This window comes from Dermochelys coriacea, chromosome 9, assembly GCF_009764565.3.
Source record: "Dermochelys coriacea isolate rDerCor1 chromosome 9, rDerCor1.pri.v4, whole genome shotgun sequence".
Classification (NCBI taxonomy): domain Eukaryota; kingdom Metazoa; phylum Chordata; order Testudines; family Dermochelyidae; genus Dermochelys; species Dermochelys coriacea.
The window spans coordinates 86,308,762-86,329,017 of NC_050076.1; the positions used below are offsets into that span (position 1 = coordinate 86,308,762).

The following is a 20,256-nucleotide window of genomic DNA, read 5'->3' on the forward strand; positions in this document are numbered from 1 at the left end:
ACCTCTTCCCATAAGGTGCTGAGCATTAACTTCTGTCAGTGGTTAACAGTGTCCTAGATGGAAGGTGCTAGTTCCCTGGAAGGGGCATCCCCTTTATTAATACTCTCATAAAAAGCAGCCAACTGTCCTTTTGCTGGAAGTTCAATGGTAGGAATAATCCCAGGTAAAGTTGCAAATCTGAGTTCAGTTTTTACAGGCAACCGCAGGTACAAAGGGGTTTCTGACTAAGTCCCTAACTACAGCTTCTTAAACTGGACCCCATGAGAACTCTCAGTCTCTCTAAAACGTGAGAGTCTCTCTCTTTAGGCAGCCAGATGCTCTCATCATTTTAGCTGCGATTTCCCCATTTAACCTTGAAATAGGCAACATTTCATCCCTTTGCCTGCCAAAATAAAGGTAAAGGGCTCCTTAATCTAGCCAACAGAAACTAGTGGCTGAAAGATGAAGTCAGCGAAATTCAAACTGGCAATAACACGCAGCTACTTAACGCTCAGTGAGGGGAATGAACCATGGGAACAGATCAGGGAGGGATGTAGCAAATTCTCCACCTCGGAGAGGCTTTAAATCAAGCTGGGAAGTCTCTCGCTGAGATATGCTTCAGCCCCGCACGAATCCTTGGTTCAACCCCGTGCCTATGTTGCACAGGTCAGTCTGGGGAAACAGCGCCGTCCCTTTACGATCTCCCTCGGCTAGGGCGGCTGAAAAGCATAGTCCTGTTTCCTGGACATAACAAGGCTTGGGGCAGCGGTTCTGCCCGCCGGCAACATCTCCACTTATGGAGCAGAAGAGCCCCGCGGTGGGCGGGGGAAGCTGGGTTAAAGCCTCCCCGCAGCACAAAGCGGCCCGGCGCCGCGGGAGGAGGAGGAGGAGAAGCAGCAGCAGCAGCAGCAGCGCCGCGTCCAGCCGGCTGCGGACTCCCTCCAGGGCAGCATTCATCGCGGGGAAGCGGGACCCCGCCTGCAGAGCCCACCCCTTCCTCCTCCTCCTCCTCCTCCTCCTCTCCCGCCGAGCCGGGCGGCGGCTGCTCCTCGCCATGAACTGCAGCGAGGCGCTGCGCCTGCGGACCCTGCTCAGCCACCTGCTGCGGCAGCTGCCCGGCGGGGCCAACGCCAGCCGCGGGGCCGCCGCGCCCGCGGGGGACGACGCCTACCTCTACATCCTGCTCATCATGATCTTCTACGGCTGCCTGGCGGGCGGGCTGATCCTGGCCTACACCCGCTCCCGCAAGCGGGAGTCCAAGCACGACCCCTACCACCTCTACATCGAGCGCGACTGGAGCGGGCGGCCCGAGGGCGCCGCGCCTCACGACGGGGCCGGCCTGGAGGGCGACCAGCTGCTGTGAGGCCCGGGCCCGGGCCGCCCGCCCGCGGAGCCAGCTCATGGGCTCCGCCTCAGCCAGCCGGCCGCGGGGCACGGCGGGCCAAGAGGCGGGCAGCCTGAGGGGCGGGCCAGGCTGGCGCCCAGAGCCGAAGAGCCCGCAGCCGGGCTCCCCGCCTGCGTCGCCAGAGAGCGGCCACGGGCCCGGGGAGAGGCCGGGGGCCACGGGAACGAGAAAATCCGCTTGAGCCTGAGGGAACTTGAGCCACCCCCCGCCGCGAGCCGGCGCGAGCGCGCCCGGGGCGCCGGGGCCGGGCCGTCGGGGGAAGCAGCGCCCCCTGCCGGCAGCGCTCGCCGCTAAGGCTGGCGAGCCGGACCCAGCCTGACTCCAAACAAAGGCAACCCGGGAGACTCCTTTTGCTTGAGCGGCCGGAGAGCAAACAAGGCAAACAGCCGTCGATGAAGAGGGGTTTAGGTTTTAAACATTGTTTTCAGAACTGGCATTTTCTGTAAGGAAGGACTTCGCAAAAAATCTAGACGGTGTCTCTGGGAGAGCAGAGCTGAGGTCACACACAGGGATGGCTCTGAGCAGCAATTCATAGAATAGCAGGGTTGGAAGGGACCTCAGGAGGTCATCTAGTCCCACCCCCTGCTCAAAGCAGGGCCAGTCCCCAACTAAATCATCCCAGCCCGGGCTTTGCCAAGCCTGACCTTAAAACCCTCTAAGGAAGGAGATTCCACCACCTCCCTAGGTGTAACCCATTCCAGTGCTTCACCGCCCGCCCAGTGAGAAAGTTTTTTCCTAACATCCAACCTAAACTTCCCCTTATTCCATGTAAATTAGAGCAAAAGGCAAGACACAAATACAAGGATAATTTTCCAAAGCACTAATGGGAGTTAGGTGTCCAATGCCAGTTGACTTTCTCATTTCCCTGGGATCCATTTGTGTAACCTCCATTCCAAGAAACTGATGAGCTTGTTTACTGTCACGAATGACAGGTCAGAGATGAGACCCAAACCTGCCATGAGCTCTGTGCAGGCCAGTCCGTGTCCACCCAGGGTTCATTACAGGATGGGGGCCTAAGGCAGGAAACAGAATTTTCTTCTAAACTTCTTTTATTTGAACTTAATCAGTCTAAATCTCAACTATACTTAACTATATTTGAGTCTCAGATGTATTTAACATGTCTTCACTAGAGACATTATTACAAGCTATGTAGCTAGGTGAACAGGAAGAAATCAAAATTGGCAAGCGTTCTGGCTAAATGCCAAATCAAATTTGGCCCAAAACAAAGTATCTGAAACTCAGCTCAACTCCAGTAAGAACCTTATGTATGTAATGAACTACTCTGTGGGAATTAAGCCATTGTCAGCATTGTATACATCACCAAGTAGCTACTGAGATTGAAAAAAACACTGAGATTGTGTAATGCAAAAGATTTATCTTGTAACATGGTTGTCCTTTAACAATTGGGACTGATTTGCATTCATTTTCTACTGTACTTATTTTGGTTAGTGTATCTCTAGATATTTTTCTTTTGCTCAAATGTTTTCAAGCATTATATAGGATAAGGTATTTCTCTTTAGATGGGCTAGTCACATTCAATTTTATCTGAACTAAAAAATGCTGTTACTGAAAAATTGCTTTGATCAATTTTTAAATGCAACTGTTTCTAAAGACACTTAAAATAACTTAAATTACATAAAAATTATCTGTTTCTTTGCAACATCTAGCCCTAAACACTATGATGAAAAGACTTTAGTGCATTAGACTGCATACAGAAAAGGAGTACTTGTGGCACCTTAGAGACTAACAAATTTATTTGAGCATAAGCTTTCGTGAGCTACAGCTCACTTCATTGGATGCATTTGGTGGAAAATACAATGGGGAGATTAATACACACACACACACACACACACAACACATGAATCTCCCCACTGTATTTTCCACCAAATGCATTCGATGAAGTGAGCTATAGCTCACGAAAGCTTATGCTCAAATAAATTTGTTAGTCTCTAAGGTGCCACAAGTACTCCTTTTCTATGCAGATACAGACTAACATGGCTGCTACTCTGAAACCTGTCATTAGACTGCATACAGTACTTCTAAAAAAAAGTATAGCAAATAAGGCCTGTCCCTCTGTGACATTCCCCAGGGTACAATCTGGATTGTTGAACAGCTGCATTCCTTTGAAAATCCAACATGGGGTGCCTTTTATACCACTCTGCTGTAAAAACATCCACTCCTGGACTGTTCACACACAGTTGCTAGTATGCAAAATCACTCCCAGCTATGTTACATAAATGCTCTGCCAGCCACTCATGAATTATGTACAGGGCGATACCAGCAAATTCCCAATTCCAGCCTTGTCCCCCAGAAATGTGCCTCTTGTATAGCCCAGCATCTGCTGCACAAAGCAAGCTCATAGAAAGTCTGTCATTTTATCAAAGGGAAATGATATGCACAGGTCCTGTTACCTCAAGTGGTGGTTCCTAAATACTTCAGTCCAAACTCACATTGGTTTAGATAAAACAAGTTTATTAACTACAGAAAGATAGATTTTAAGTGACTACAAGTAACAAGGCATAAAAGTCAGAAGTGGTTACAAAAAAAATACAAGATAAAATGCAACTGACATCTAATTTAAACTAAAATGGATTCAGAGCAAATGTGTCTCTCTCACTGACATGCTATAACGAGGCTGGATTTCCTTCCAGCCAGGACTCCCCCAAGCAAATCAGTATGTCCTTCTATTGTTGTTCAGATGTTGATAATGTAGCCATCGGAGACAAATAGAGGAGCAGAATAAAGTGTATTCACCCCTCTTTTATAATTCAGTCCTTTGTTCTAGAAAGATCTTAAATTTCCAGCTGAGTCACCTGGTGACAGCCTATCTCTTGTGGATTTGAGCTTTAGGCCATCCCTGTGATGGAATGTAAATTTCTTGTTCACTTTCTCCCCCTGCTGAAGAATGTTCACTTAACTAGGTGATAACCTTGTTGTCTCTGAGGAACTGGTTTTTGGGTGTTCCCCAGAATAACATCATATTTCAGTAACAATCATCCGATGAAGTGAGCTGTAGCTCATGAAAGCTTATGCTCAAATAAATTTGTTAGTCTCTAAGGTGCCACAAGTCCTCCTTTTCTATGTAGATACAGACTAACATGGCTGCTACTCCGAAACCAATCATACAGTAGAATCTTATAACTTTACATACAGTGTTGCTACACTTTACCAGGATAATAATAATCAGCAGCTTATGACTTTTCAGATGATACTGCACAAGGTATACTTTGCACAATATATACTGTGACCTTGTAACAGTGATCATAATGGCCTACCCTGTCACACCCTCCCTATGCTATGACTTCAACAGCTCAAATTAAGTCTACAACACCAAGTCTGCAAAGCCTGGTGCTTCTGTGATCCAAATCTTTCCCTATAAATCTTACAACAATGCATGGATTGGGAGTGAGAGAGAGTATACACAAGAGAACCTAACCTGAGGAGAGGAGTTTGGAGCGGACAAAGGAAAATTAGGACGCTGGAGCAAATGTGCTGAAGTCCAAATGGTTGCAGGAGTCTATACCTACGTTAGAATTCAGGCAGCAGCCTGACTTATGCTGATAATATGCTACTTGTATTTTTGTAACAAAACCAAGGAAATTCCCCAGTCACTTTGATAACTTACAGTAAAGATAGTTACAAAAATGTAATTCCAAGAATATGTTAATTAATAAAACTTAAGTCTTAAAGTTGTGGAAATAAAGATAGATACAGATTTTAATACAAAATAAGTTCTCTAACAAACCTAGATATGCAAAAATTTACACTGGGCATTCCAACCACATCAACTCCATCCTTTGTTTATTGTTTTCTCTGTAAGACAGTTAAATTGTTTAAATGATAGGCTATTAATTGCCCTTATTAATTTTAAGTTTAGTGTATTATGGGAGCTTTGCCATTGACTTCAGTAGAGCCAGGATTTAATCTTATGTACTTAACATAGAAGATATACTGTAGGAAATTGTGCCTTATATAACACAGCAGTTTTGATACATAAAACAGTGTTGTGTGTGTGTATGATGTCTGCGTATTTCAATAATTAAAATGTTAGTACTCTGCAGCAAAATGTGTGCGCAACATATCTTGAAATTACTATTTATATAGGTTTAAAACAAATAAAAGGAAGTTTTTCTTCACACAGTGCACAGTCAACCTGTGGAACTCCTTGCCTGAGGACATTGTGAAGGCTAGGACTATAACAGGGTTTAAAAGAGAACTGGATAAATTCATGGAGGTTAAGTCCATTAATGGCTATTAGCCAGGATGGGTAAGGAATGGTGTCCCTAGCCTCTGTTTGTCAAAGGGTGGAGATGGATAGCAGGAGAGAGATCACTAGATCATTACCTGTTAGGTTCACTCCCTCTGGGGGACCTGGCCTTGGCCACTGTCAATAGACAGGATACTGGGCTGGATGGACCTTTGGTCTGACCCAGTATGGCCATTCTTATGTTCTAACACAACTACTGTAGTTATTAATACTCTGTTATATACTTGTTGAAGTAGAAGTTATATACTTGTTGAAATAAGAGTTAAGTCTTTAGCTTTCTTTCTGTAACAAACTAAACAATTCTTGGTAATATGTCTTTGTGGTGAGAGACAGTTATGCAACTGTTTGTGTTGCCAACTCTGGAGGGGGATATTTACAGCCAACCCAACCAACCATCAACAACAAAGTTTTCATTGAATTATTTTCAATCAGATGAAAAAGTATTTAATAAATATTAGGTTTGTAAAACAGTGATTTGGAGAGAAAAGAGGGTCCCAAACTACCTGATAATGGCACTTTAATATTTGTAAAGAGCTATCAGTGCTATTATTATTCATAGGTTTTAAGGCCAGAAGGAACTATTATTTATCATCTACTCTGTCCTCTTGTGTAAGTCAGCCCACAACTTCAGGGTGAACTAGACTGGCTGTCTTTCTAAAAGATATGCTGTATCTCAACTGACTTCTACCAAGATTGACACGTTTCCTTGGCTGCATTAGGGTCTTGTTGTAGGGATGCTTTGAAAAAACTTGATTACCGAAGAAAAGAAGCTACACAACTGAAAATAAGTTATATTATTTCCCTGGCAGGACTCATAGTGATAATCTCTAAGCAAGACCAGTTTGTATTTCCCATGCCTACAAACTACCTAGCACCTGGTTAATTGGCATGGCCCTTCTGTCACCCCACATCACAGAACAAGTAGCATTAATTCTCAAAGACTGTAATTCACTTTGTGTTATGAATGCTGAGCAGTTTAATATTTAAGGAGATATAGAACCCAACTATGACTAAAGATGGAAATAGGTATTAGGGTCGTCTTTTGCTGTTTTCCCACTCCATGCATGCACTGGGCTGTATTTCTGGGTGTTGTGGCCCTTACACCATTCTTATCCACACAATCATCAACTGAAAGGGGAAGACAGACATGTAGGCACATTGGGGAAGAAATTCATGGAGTGAATTAGGTTCCATGACTAACAAAAAATACTATCAAAATGCCCCATGGTGCAGTTGGTCAGTGTATGAAGAGTTGATTTACATCTGATTCAGTGGGAGATGGGAACGCTTAGCACTCAGGAGGATCAGACTGGGATGCTTGGCCCAACCATGCTTCCTTGAACTAGAGTGCACACAATAAATATCTCACAAAACTTTTTGGAGAAGCCAATATTGACCCCTATCGCACGGGGCCTCCTAAATCAATTCCATTTTCTTGTGGGTGAAGGGGGAAAAAAGAAGAGTTCATAGTGTAACCACATAGTTAAAAAACATTTCATTTAGATGAACAGAAATGTTCAGAATGGCCTCCTGTCGAGTCACCAGTACTTTAAACTGTTTGTATGACACAGGATCATCCATTCATTCACTTTGGAGTAATAGCAGGGTTGGGTTGTTTTTTTTAAGATTTAATGATGTGGTTTGCACATTAGAATTTATACTTTTTTTTTCTAGCATAGTCTGTTTCAATGAATATACACAGCAAAATATGAAGTATTTAACTACGGAATCTCTATTTAAGACAGGATCTGGTGCCTGGTGGTGATTCAGTAGGCTAGAAGAAGTGATTTGGTGGGTCTCAATCCTATACCAAACAGCCAAACTTTCACATCACAAAAACCACTGAGACATTTGACACTGACTGGCAGCCTCAGCAGGATCACATGAATCATAGAGACAAATACTCTGTAGACCTTGAAATGGTGTTTGCTTGATAGCCCCAGATATTGAAGTTATATACTGCAATCCTACAAGCTTCTCCCTCAGTACTGTGTCAAGGTGTCTAAATTACATCCCAGCAGGACCATTGTTGTGGGGTGAGACAATAGTTCGTTCCCCATTGTTAGGGCGCCGTGATTTCTTAATAGCCAGTATGGCTAACCCCAGAGCCGCCCAAGCAGCTGCCCCCACAGCCAGCTGCACCAGCCATTTCTGAGCTGCCCAGGGGCCAGCCGTACCAGCCACTGCTTGGGCAGCTGGCCCCGGAGACCACCTGAACCGCAACCGGTGTAGCTGGTCCCAGGGGCAGCAGGAGCAGCTGCAGCTCGGCGACCCCTGGCATTGGTCCCAGCGGCAGCTGGGTTGCAACCCCTGGCAGCTGGTGCTGCTGCTCCCCCTCCTCCAGAGCAACAGCACCGCTGGCAGTGCCCCACCCCAGAGCATTGGCTCCCTCCAGGGCCCCCCCCAGGAGCACCTAGCTAAATATTTTGGGACTCATTCAACTATTAAAAGGTCTAAGTTACTGTTTTGGGAGGCATGAGTCCTAGTGGACACCATATAACCAAGCAAATGTTGTCATACTCTGTAGAGAGTCCAAGGACTGAGTGGATGACGGATAAGGCTACGATTTAGTCAGGGGTATTTATAGTACAAGTCATGGATGGGTCATAGGCAATAAACAATTCACAGCCCCATGACCTATCCATGACTTGTACTGTCAATTAATCGCAGTTAACTCAAAAAAATTAATCATGACTAATCGGTTTTAGTCGCCCTATTAAACAAGAGATACCAATTTAAATACATTTAATATTTTTGATGTTTTTCTATATTTTCAAATATTTGATTTCAAATTTACACAGAATACAGTGTATAGTGCTCACTTTATATTATTTTTATTACAAAGATTTGCACTGTATAATAGTATTTTTCAATTCACCTCTTACAAGTACTGTAGTGCAATCTCTACTGTGAAAGTGCAACTTACAAATGTAGATTTTTTGTTATGCAACTGCACTCAAAAATAAAACAATGTAAAACTTTAGATACTACAAGTCCACTCAGTCCTACTTCTTGTTCAGCCAATCAAGTTTGTTTAAATTTGCAGGAGATAATGCTGCCCGCTTCTTGTTTACAATGTCACCTGAAAGTGAGAACAGGCATTCGCATGGCACTGTTGTAGCCAGTGTTGCAAGCTATTTATATGTCAGATGCAGTAAAGATTCATAAGTCCCTTTGTGCTTCAACCACCATTCCAGAATATATGCTTCCATGCCGTTGATGGGTTCTGCTCAACAACAATCCAAAGCAATGTGGGCTGAAGCACGTTCATTTTCATCATCCGAGTCAGATGCCACCAACAAAAGGTTGATTTTCTTTTTTGGTGGTTCAGGTTCTGTAGTTTCCACATCAGAGTGCAGCTCTTTAAAAGACTTCTGAAAACATGCTCCACACCTCATCCCTCAAATTTTGGAAGGCACTTCAGATTCTTAAATCTTGGGTTGAGTGCTGTAGCTAGCTTTAGAAATCTCACACTGGTACCTTCTTTGCATTTTGTCAAATCTGCTGTGAAAGTGTTCTTAAATCAAACAACATGTTCTGGGTTGTCATCTGAGACTGCTATAACACAAAATATATGGCAGAATACAGGTAAAACAGAGCAGGAGACAATTCTCCCCCAAGGAGTTCAGTCACAAATTTAATTAATGCATTATTTTTTTTTTAACAAGCATCATCGGCATGGAAGCATGTCCTCGGGAATGGTGACCAAAGCATGAAGGGGTATACAAATGTTTAACATATCTGGCACGTAAATACCTTGCAATGCTGGCTACTACAGTACCATGCGAACACCTGTTCTCATTTTCAGGTGACACTCTAAATAAGAAGCAGGCAGCATTATCTCCTGTAAATGTAAATAAACTTGTTTGTCTTAGTGATTGGCTGAACAGGAAGTAGGACTGAGTAGACTTGTAGGCTCCAAAGTTTTACATTGTTTTGTTTTGAGTGCAATTATATAACAAAAAAAAATCTACATTTGTAAGTTGCACTTCCACAGTAGAGACTGCACTACAGTACTTGTAAGAGGTGAAATGAAACATACTATTTTTTATAGTGCAAATATTTGTAATAAAAATGACTATAAAGTGAGCACTGTACACTTTGCATTCTGTGTTGTAACTGAAATAAAAATATTTGAAAATGTAGAAAACACCCAAAAATATTTAAATAAATGGTATTCTATTGTTTAACAGAGTGATTAATCGCTTGACAGCCCTACTTCTTTTTAAGCTCCTCACCCCCATTCCAGAACTTTTATGCTAGGTAAAATGGCCAGAGGAGCATGAAAGGCCATGGGGAATTGGCAATGCAGAAAACAACTGTAAGGCTGTCCTCCAAGGACCCTTCACAAGTTTTGTACAAAAAAGTTGTGCCACTATGAGAGGGGCATGGTGGGGGTGGAGCCACAACACTAAAGAGATTCTAGGCAGCATTCCAGCCCAAGGACAGCCTCAGGGAGCCCCTGCAAGGTAGGTACAGCACAGAGCCTCTCTCCTAGTTTTTAGGTTCACATTTAAACAAAATGTAAAGCACTTTTCACTGAGTGACCAACCCTCCAATGAGTTCAGCATCCTTAACTGCTATTGATGTTGATGAAAATTGAAGGTAATCAGTACCTGAGTGTAAACTTGTAACATTAGTAGCCAATTGGTCTATTGAACTCAGACATTCTTGATGCTAAAAAGGAAAAAAAATTGTGAATTTAGTTCTTTGGGTGAATGTTCTATTTATCCATAGAAGATATATAGCACAGGCATAGACTATACTTGGGGGGGAAGGGCAAGGAGGACATTTACCATCCAAGCATCTTGCATACACTATGTGTTTGGCTGACTTCTTCTTAGACTTTGTTAGATGGTGATGTAAACTTCAGGTGAATGTTATCCAAGGGAACTGCCACATTCCCCAGAGTTTTTACTTCTGCACTCTCAAGTGTCATTTACCTCAATTATGCTGCATTACTGCTGATGCACATGACCGTGGAATTTGCCATCATCAGTTCATTTTTCTCATCACCGGAGAGACACCACCACCATCAAGGAGCGTGTACACTGGTGGCTCTGTTCTGAGACATTTGAGTACCATATGGTGGCAATAGTTAGAACATATGTAATCCAATGCCAAAACCCAAACAGCAAAGTTGAAGAGCCAAATGTTATTTCCTGAACTTTAATATTAGTAAGAAAACACTATGAAAGCTTGTAATAAAAATAAAGTACCAGATCAAACGATTTTTTTTTAAAGTGACACCCTTACAAGAGGTCTTAAATAGCTGCAAAAGATTATAAAACATTCAAGTTTGTGGAAAGCTATTTTGATGTTAAAAAGGCATCACTTCTTCATATTTCAGAATTCTCTCAATCAAATAACAAACGTTACCTAGCTTTTAAAGACAAAATACTTCCCTCCAAGAAATGGCAGCACTGAGCATTTTAAATTATTTGTGGCATGCTAAAAAGAGCAAAGCAACATAACTAGAATGTCAAACAAAGTTGACCAATGGAGGCAATACAAGATAAGCAAAAGGTATTAGGATTTGCATTTGCTTAGATTTTCAGCTTGATTTTGTATGACAACTTTGCTACATGCCCAGAATTTACTATTTTAATAGCAAGGGAAAGCATCAGAGTGTTTGAACTTCTATGCAGTTTAATTCTTATGATTTTGTACAATTATTAAGAAAATTAAGAATTTTGGTTAGCAGGCAATTATGGTAGCCTGAGTATACTCCTTTTCTTTAAGACAGATCACCTCCAGCTACAACGACAACCATCAACAACTTCCAGAGCCAAAACCTTATTATAGCTTTACTGAAGGGAAGCAGGAAGAATAGTGCGGAAGATCATCACTTCCACCAATTCCACAAAAATCCATGCTAGCAACAGCCAAGATCCACTTCCAACTATGAAATTAACACAAAGCACAATGGAAGGCAGAGCCTGTACAACTAGGTTAGTTTGTGCATACACTAAATTATGCTTCAAATTGTAAGAACTCAGAGCACCAGCCATACTTAAAGCCCAAAACTGCTTCCATCTGAACAGAATGTATAGAATGGCTACATCTACATCTAAAACTTCCACTGTTGTGACAGAAAGTTTTAGACTATTGTACATGCTAATTTAAGATTTAAGGTATCATCCCAATAATTTTAAATAAATATTTACTTGAGTATAAATGTGTTTGTTTGGTATAAGAATATTGTGTTCTAAAGACTGAATGTCTTCATAATTCAGAAGCCCAGTGCTGGAATTTCACCCATAAATGTTTTAGAGATAAGTTATACCGATACCATATGTAGACAAGATACATTAGAAATATGAATTTCATCTGTAAGAAACAGTGAGTTGTAACCATAATACAACACCACCACAGTTCAACAATGCTATATAATTAGCAGGTAACTTCAACGTTAATTCTTCTTTTGATCTGGTAGAAAAGATATGAAAACCTCCCAACATTATTGCAAGATGACATTACACAGTTAAAAAGGTCAATCTTTCCTCCACTATGCACACAGTCGCAATACATTTACGATAGCTACAACGTTAAACAGTTTTGTAGTCCTTATGCCATTTTTAGATTCCTGTTTTCTCCAAAGTAGGAAAACAGAGGAAAAAGTTTCTTGCACAAGGACTTGAGAGACCATTTCCGATTTTAACTATAGAAAAATTTCCATTTAAGAAAGTTGGACAATATATTACAAATTCTCCAACCTAATGATATAAACATTTCTAAAAACCCTTTAAAGTTAAATATTGGTGCAGCTAACCATTTCATCTTTATATCAACTTATACCATTATTTGTTAAAACATATGTTAAGTATACATATGTTTTTAAAATATGGTTTATTTTCTGTTTTCTGATTTATAAGGAATAAAATGAGTGGTTTCCCAGTCACATATTCCAGCCTTACAAGTATAAAGGTAACAGCCTTTTGAATTGTCAAAACAACTGTGAGGATGAAATTAAGATCAGATTTACAAGTTACAGTCAAATATATTTTTACTTACAAGCAGAGTGTGTTTTAAAGTACTTACTATGTGACTAAATTTCCATCCTTTTAATTTACTCAATTTAGATTAGCAGTCTGAACACGAAGTGCTGCCATTCTGAGATATAAAGCGTTAATTCAGGTTAAGAAAGCAAGCTACCCTCTAAACTTTAAAACAATAAAAACATTGAAAAATAGAACCAAGCGTATAGCAATTTAAGGTAACCATATTCTGAGAAACCCATAATAAAAACCAAACAGGAGAAAGACAAATGAAAGTTGTGCATTACTTTGGATTGAAGGAAGATAAAGTTTTCTCATGTAGAGAGGTTAGTATCATTCTGGGACCACAGTAGTCAAAGCATCTACTCTGTACAACTGCACTAAAGAGATGACTAGCATATCATATATATAATTTCAATGCCACTTTCCTATTATAATGTTTCAGACTGATGGAGTAAAAGCTTGCAAATTCAAAATAGGAGAAAAAGTTGCAATAAAATAAGTATGTTGTGCTTCATAGTAATAATGAAATTACTAGCTATAAAAAACAAAGGATGAAACAGCTGATTGATATGTAGTTTATATTCCAAGACTTCCAAAGAAAGGGAAGCAGCTTCTCAAATCAGCTTAATATGTTTCTCCTTTCCCTTTGCATTTAACAGAGCTGTTAGTGTGGACCTAGATCTACATAAGTGATCATAACCAAATATTAACAGGGTTAAGCCAAAGGAGAAACCTGGTAAGTGTTGTATTCCTTGTACATCGAGGACACTACACATTAGCTTTACAACAGATGATTTTTTGAGAATTTACTCATGTTCAAGTGTTATATTTTCAATTTTCAGAGAGGAAACAGAAAGTATGACTGTATTTACCAATCCCTTTATTCCCCCAAACCATGTAATTCATTGGTGACACTACAACTCCAAGTGGGATCTCTCCCATCTATTATATGAGAAGTTACTTTGATGTGGCCACTCTTATTGGAAAAAAGAGCTCTCATGGTTGTCAGATCAAGCTCAAGGCTCAAAATAAGCAGTTCTAAAGTTTCATATACATGTCACATAGAAGTAACTAATTCCATTTCTCACTGTCATAGGTGTCTGCTTCAAAGATGGTGTTTCTAAGCCAAAATGATTGCACATCTGTATGAATGGATTCACTGTTCATGCAGTGCAGATTTTAGCATTCAATATTATTGAAAAAGTTCCTGAAGCAGCAGGATAGTTGTAAGTAAGGCATTTACAGGAATGATTTCAACATTACATGAGTGAATCACTAACACAAACTTCAGGAACGGCTATGCCATCTGGCTCACTGCCTTAAATATTTCACAGGGGCCCACTTAACTTGAGCAAACTTCTTCCATTTCAAAAATACATTTGCCATTAAGTCCTGGGCCACTAGGACTAGCACAACACAGATCTGCAGTACTTCCAGAACGAACGGCACACTAGGAGAAGGGATAAAGGTCTTCCACGGTTTAGAGAATGACTGTCCAGAGAGCTAAAGTCACGCAACGAAGAGGGAAAGCAATCACCTCTCAGTCCCCATTAACTGGCCCAATCCTGGAAGCGGAAGCAGTCACTTGCAATCTTCCACACTGTGCTGGTAGCTGTAGCTTGTGCCGTCAGTAAGAAATTCTGGGTGAAGTAACGTTGCTTGTTGCCATCGAATTTTACTCTCCCACATGTCACTACAAGGACTGTTGTCTGGCTTTGAGTAGCTTGTTCTTCACAAAGAAAATGAAAGATGTAAAAGAATAAAAAAAAGTTATGCACAATTTCCCATCACCTCAGCTGCTTATGTGAAATGCTAGAGGGTCTATTTAACTAATAATCATTTCTATACAAGTCACAGCTGCAGGTCTGTTAGCAAATAGTTGGAAGAGTATGTGTGTTAAATTGATTTTTATGTTGTATTGTTACTAACAAAAACACCTGTGGTAACTTGTTCATTAGCAAATGTTGCTTTTTAATGCTATTTTTAACTTGCACTGTTTATGTTACAATGCCATGTAGTTAGTTTAATATATTAAGAGTAACTGCTTCAGTGCATGAAAATATCAAGTTTATATCTGAGTAAGTGTTCTTAAAGAGGAAGTTTAATAAATTCTACTGTACAGTTTTAAGTAGTCACCCTCCCACTACACCCTTTTATTTAAAAATAGCCCTACATTTCAGCCATCAGGTCTTTTCTTTACCTTGTTCTAAGAGCCACATCAATCAATATTTATTACATTTGTTGTTCACATTCTACAATTATTAAAAACAAACAAACCCTGAATTATAAAATAACCTTACCATGAACAGGTTGGCAGTCTAACATATTAACCTGGAATTCACTAGATGGCAACATTTCAAAAAATTCTTTCAGTGCTTCTTGTCCAGACACTGCATTACCATTCCAAATTAATGTTGCTTTGTCCAGATAGAGTCTAGCCAATACCTAAAGGGATTATGAGAACACATTTGGAAAAAATCTATTAAAAATCAAGCTACTTGTTGCCAATATGGGAAACACATTCATATGATCAGAAGAATTAAAACAGTATTGCACATATTAGATCCTCCTTCATACAAAACTGACTGAAGTGTCCTACTCAAACATTGGCTTCCATTAGCAACTACCGTCCTTGATCAAGAATTGAAACTACTACACGAAATGAATGCATGTTTCTTCGTAACTTATTTTGTTAAGTAACAATATGCCTTAATACTCAATAAAAACACTGATCGGGTTCTTCAGCTGTTTCCTGTAGGAGGAAGGGATGGAACTGAACCACTTCCCAGCATAGCCAAAGCCAAGTACATTGTCACCTCTCTACTGTAAGTATTCCCCATTAAGAAAAAGAACATAGAGAAGTGTAACCTGACTAAAATTAACATGCATATAAACAAGGGCCACTGGAAAGTTACAAAAGAACACAGCATAGCATGTTTGAGGAGGCAGGCCAGTGCTTGAGCTCTATAATACAAACCTTAAAGAAGGGTCTATGTTGACCTCTTGCTATCTCTATCACGCACACTCATCTAGACATCCATAAATACCACCACATTAAACAAGTGCATGAAAAAGCATTCAGATCAGCACTTCTTCCACTGTAGTCCATGGAGCACTCCCTGATCATAAGATGCTGGAACCACTTTCTCTTCCTCAGTCATTTCTAGAGATACCCAAACTCAATTATAATGAAGGGACACTGCTAACTTAGAAGGTTAGGAGAAAGGAAACTTACTAATTCATGAGATCAGAGATGAGATATTCTGAAAAAGGGAACTAATACAACCAATTTTAACTGTAAATATTCAAATTTACTATGCACTGTAGCTGCCAAAGAAATATAGAGACAAACAGTATCATGGTTGTGAAGGGATCTATGAGACATGCTTTAGAAGCGCCTCACACAATGAAAAAAAATTAAGAATCCCTAATTTAAAAAGTATTTTGAAGGATACTTCATAGAGCAGATCAGAAGACACACAGAGATCTGGACTCTGCTAGTAATGAGAATATGGGTGGTAGCTAACTCCCAGAAGCCTCAAAGTATATAGGAGGATCAGACTGACAATGGAAGTACACACAAGAGTGACAAGAGGATAAAAATTGAGTCTTGTTAGGAATCTACCTACCCTTCTTCTTTTATCCATCGTATCATAGTAAATGTTGACAAACTCTTCAGCAGCTCTACAAGTCTGATCCACATAAGTTTTAAAGTTCTAGAAATAACAATAAAACCCTCACAATTATGTAAGGCAACGTAAAACTGTTGGCTTGATAAAATTCTATGAGCAGTTTCTCCAGCAAGTAAATTAACATGTACAGTAACAAAATGAGATTCCAAAATGGACGCATCCTGTTACCCTATCACTGCTCTCCCCCAAAGAGCTAATGCTGAACTGTTTCCTATGGCATACACGACAGGGCTTTCAACCCCTGTGAATTCCAGGGACCCCCTTGCAGGCGGAGATCAGTTTGACTGTGGATCAAACGAGAATTGGCATGTTAGTTTTCTTAACATTCCAGTTAAGTTTCCCTGGACATTTCGCCCAATGACTCCCAGTTACCCCTCCCCTGCCCCCTCCCCAACAATCTGTCATTTTCCGCCCCCAGGCGCATTTATACCCTGCAGATACGTGCAGACAGATCTCACCCCCTCCGCCCTGCCGCCTCTGAGTGCCGATTCCGGCAGCTCGGAAAACCTCGCTCAGAGGACCATGAAATCTGCCTAGTTCCGGAAATCCCAGGCGGGCAGGGCCGCGCGGCGGCTGGCCCCGGGGTCACCCCACAGGCAGTCCCCGGGCCCTGGTCCCCTCATGGAGGACGAGCTGCCCCCGCCCGGTTCTGGCCTCCTGCTCCAGGTCGCCCGCGGACTCACCACGGAGGCGGCCATACAGGCAGCGGAAGGGAAGCCCCGGCCCAGACCCGTCGCAGACGACAAGGCGGCGGCAGCTCCTCTCTGGACGCTGAGCCCTCGGCGATCAAAAGAAAGCGGATGTGTCCCACCCAACCAGCGTCCCCCTTCCGGTCACACTATGGTCCCTTACACAACTCCTTCCGGTGAGCAACACGCATCTGCGCCGCGGGCCTCCACAGCTAGGGTGGGGGCCAACCGCCGCGCATGCGTCGTGAGTCCGGTGATGGGGGGCACTGGTCAGGGCTTCGGGTGCAGGTGGCGGGACCGGGGCGCGGGGGAGGAGAGGGGCGGGGTAGGCAGCCCTGGCACGCTCCCGGGAGCCTTCCTCCCCCTTCCCAGCCCGCGGCGCTTGGCGTCGGGCGAGGCGCTGCCACCCGCGCCCCCAGAGGACAGTCAGGGCCAGATGGACATCGCGCCCCTGCCTTCAGCGGCGCCAGGTCCATCTACCCCGCCCGAGGATCCGGTTCCCCCTGTCTCTGCGCGGCGTGCGGCTCTGTGCACGCACATATAGCACAGCGCAGAACTGGGCGCGGCGTCCGGGAGTTGCGCAGCGTTAATGCAGAGGCTGCTGCAAACAGCCGGGCGAGAGAAAGATGCTGAAGCATTGAAGCAGCCGGGGAAAGGTCTGGGCTCCACTGAGATTAGAAATGAGGCGGGGAATCAACGTGCACAGATACATATATCAATAAATAGGAGGGCTGGTTTATCTTCTCTGTAGCGTTCATTAATCGGCACTGCAGAGGAGAGGGCTTTTGTGCTGACTGTGCCTGGCAGCCTGGTCACCACAAAAATTCACAGTTATTGTACCCTAATGTAACAGGATGTTTATTATCCATATAAATGCCTAGGCCTTTTGTGAACCCTGTGAGGCCCTTTGTCTGAATGATATCATTTAACAATCTAATCTTTAGAAATTGCAATAATGTGCATTTATTGTCAAAGTTGGTATTGTCCCTCTTATCTTATTAATATAATACCATTTATATTGTCATTTCTGTCTTGTCAGAGTGTAGAAAATACTATAGATATAGGTACAAAAATATAGGCAATACAATATATAGATTGAGTATTTTGAGTATTTCTGCTTTATTCACAGTTTGTCTATGTATACAATGTACCTTCCAGAGGTCATATAATAAAAAAATTCAGGTTACACGATAAATCTAAATTGACACAATGTCAGCTAAAATACTCCCTTACCAAAAAAAGAAACAAACAAAAATTAAGCCCCATTTCCTTTGCCAATACTCCATGTGCACTCTCCAATAAAATAATGGGTAAATGGATAAATCTTACAGTGAGACTTATAGGTGAACAAATTTGGGTTCTGGCACACCTGGCTAACAGTGAATCTGAATTCTAGAGTCCAGGGTCTTCCACAAGAAGATGCCCTGCTTTTGTTCAACTCTTAAATCAGATTCAGATTTTTACCCAGGGCAAAAAATGCAAAGGAGGAAGATAACTGGTGAAATCTATTTCTGTTGTGCTACGGATAGTTTGAGGAAGTAATTGATTTGGTCTTTTAGCATTAAAAGCATTGTTTAAAATGGGGGACCCATGATCAGGTAACTCTATTAGAGCACCTGTACATAATTTAACTATCAAAAGTAGATATTAAATTCTCTCTGCACTTTGTCATTAGAAGGTCCAACCAAATTCTTGGCATTCCTTTTCTTTTGTTACTGTATTATTATTGCACACTCAGCAGTGTCACCATTTTCACATGCATCAAAATTCTTTCACTGTGAAGGACAGACTTTTCAGCTCGCAAATATTCCAAAATCTTAAGTTTTCACAAAAGGCAATTTATGGGCTAAAATACTAATGACTCCAACTAAACTAGCTAAAGTGGTTCACTACTTAAGAATTATGATTGTATTTCTCACCTATAGCTCACCAAGACTGTAAGGCATGAGTGAATTATAAAGATCTTTTATTTTTATGAAAGAAACATAATACTTACCCTTCACAGGTAAGATAAGCTATTTGCTCTAGATAGATCCATTTTCAAATTAAATTAAGTTATTGAAGTTTTCCATTCTTGAGCAATTCTTTTAGAAGAGCAATATCAGGTAAGAACCTTGAATGATATGATTTGTTATTTTCAATGTGGTGAGCACTTTTGCTCTGGAACAGACATAAAATCAACAAGACATAGTGTGGGAAAATTGAATTAGAGATCCAATTCAGCAAAACACTTAAGTCCAGTGAAATGGGCAGGTCTCAGCACGGAGGCTCCAGACAAACCTGAATGTTTACATTGCAATTGTATAGCCCCACAGTCGGAGCCCATGAGCCCAAGTCAGCTGACTTGGGATCTGACATAGCGTCACAGGTTTTTTATTGCAGTGTATGCATACCCTAAATAAGCACATGCTTAACTTTAACCATGTGCTTAAGTCTTATTGAAGTCAATGGGATTTAAATGCATGTTTAAGTGCTTTGTTGAATCACGGCCTAGGTTAGGAAGATATGGGCCTTAGAAGTAGCTTTGTCTGGCATTGGGTTTATTTCCTACATTTGATTATACAACAATACAACACTAGTGATTTCATGAACTGAAGGCATATTACAGTGCCTTCTAGTGCCTTACAGTCCAAGCCATTGTTTAATTGCTGTAATTTGAGAATCTAAATAACTGAAGTCATTGTTATTCAAAACCATCCCAAAAATAATAACAAAAAAGAAACTTGGGGAGCTTTAGTGCAGTAAAAAAAATGGGATTGTATAGAACACAGGATTTTATGCATTCGCTCAGCAACAATTTCTGATAACCTGCAATGAATCTGTCATTATAGGAGTCAGTTTTACAGCACAGCTGAGTTCCACTTTCTACCATGCTATATTTCCTCAATCTCTCCTCATTCAAATACTTTCTAAATGCACTTTTATATGTGATGGCCAACAAGTCATGAGTTCACAATAAAATAAAATAAAATAACAATAATACATAGTAAATATGTTGACAAAAACTTAAGTTATTATTCTCTCCTTTGGATTTCCCAAATTATCCTGTCTCTTTTTTAGACTGTATGTAAATGCTTCTCTCATAAATAAGAATCACCATAGCTGGCAGAAGATAAGGCAATTCCATAGTTTGGCCATTTTTAGGAACCACTGCAAAGCATTCTTCACCAAAAAGGCCTTTCTACCCTAAGAAAGACACTCTCATCATTGACACCCCTTTTTA

At 41.4% G+C, this 20,256-nt stretch overlaps 2 protein-coding genes across 2 annotated transcripts; one reads left to right on the forward strand and one right to left on the reverse strand.

Annotated features, from left to right (window-relative positions):
* The first annotated feature begins 532 nt into the window (after positions 1-532).
* On the forward strand, positions 533-1,342 carry KCNE5 (potassium voltage-gated channel subfamily E regulatory subunit 5). Its single transcript, XM_043491548.1, has one exon. The coding sequence runs from the start codon at positions 776-778 to the stop codon at positions 1,340-1,342; it is 567 nt and encodes a 188-aa protein (XP_043347483.1). The 5' UTR covers positions 533-775.
* A 9,464-nt stretch (positions 1,343-10,806) lies between these two features.
* On the reverse strand, positions 10,807-17,638 carry NXT2 (nuclear transport factor 2 like export factor 2). The gene is made up of 4 exons (XM_038417286.2): positions 17,028-17,638; positions 16,282-16,368; positions 14,953-15,097; positions 10,807-14,381 (listed from the first exon to the last, which is right to left on the reverse strand). The coding sequence occupies exons 1-4, from the start codon at positions 17,040-17,042 to the stop codon at positions 14,203-14,205; spliced, it is 426 nt and encodes a 141-aa protein (XP_038273214.1). The 5' UTR covers positions 17,043-17,638; the 3' UTR covers positions 10,807-14,202.
* Positions 17,639-20,256: the final 2,618 nt, after the last annotated feature.

Coding starts and splice junctions, on each gene's coding strand:
- NXT2 (XM_038417286.2), bottom strand. Junction 15,098..16,281: donor CGATGGATAAAAGAAGAAGG/GTAGGTAGATTC, acceptor TAATCCCTTTAG/GTATTGGCTAGACTCTATCT. Junction 14,382..14,952: donor AGACTGCCAACCTGTTCATG/GTAAGGTTATTT, acceptor TTCTTTGTGAAG/AACAAGCTACTCAAAGCCAG.
- KCNE5 (XM_043491548.1), top strand. CDS start 776: ATGGAGCAGAAGAGCCCCGCGGTGGGCGGGGGAAGCTGGGTTAAAGCC.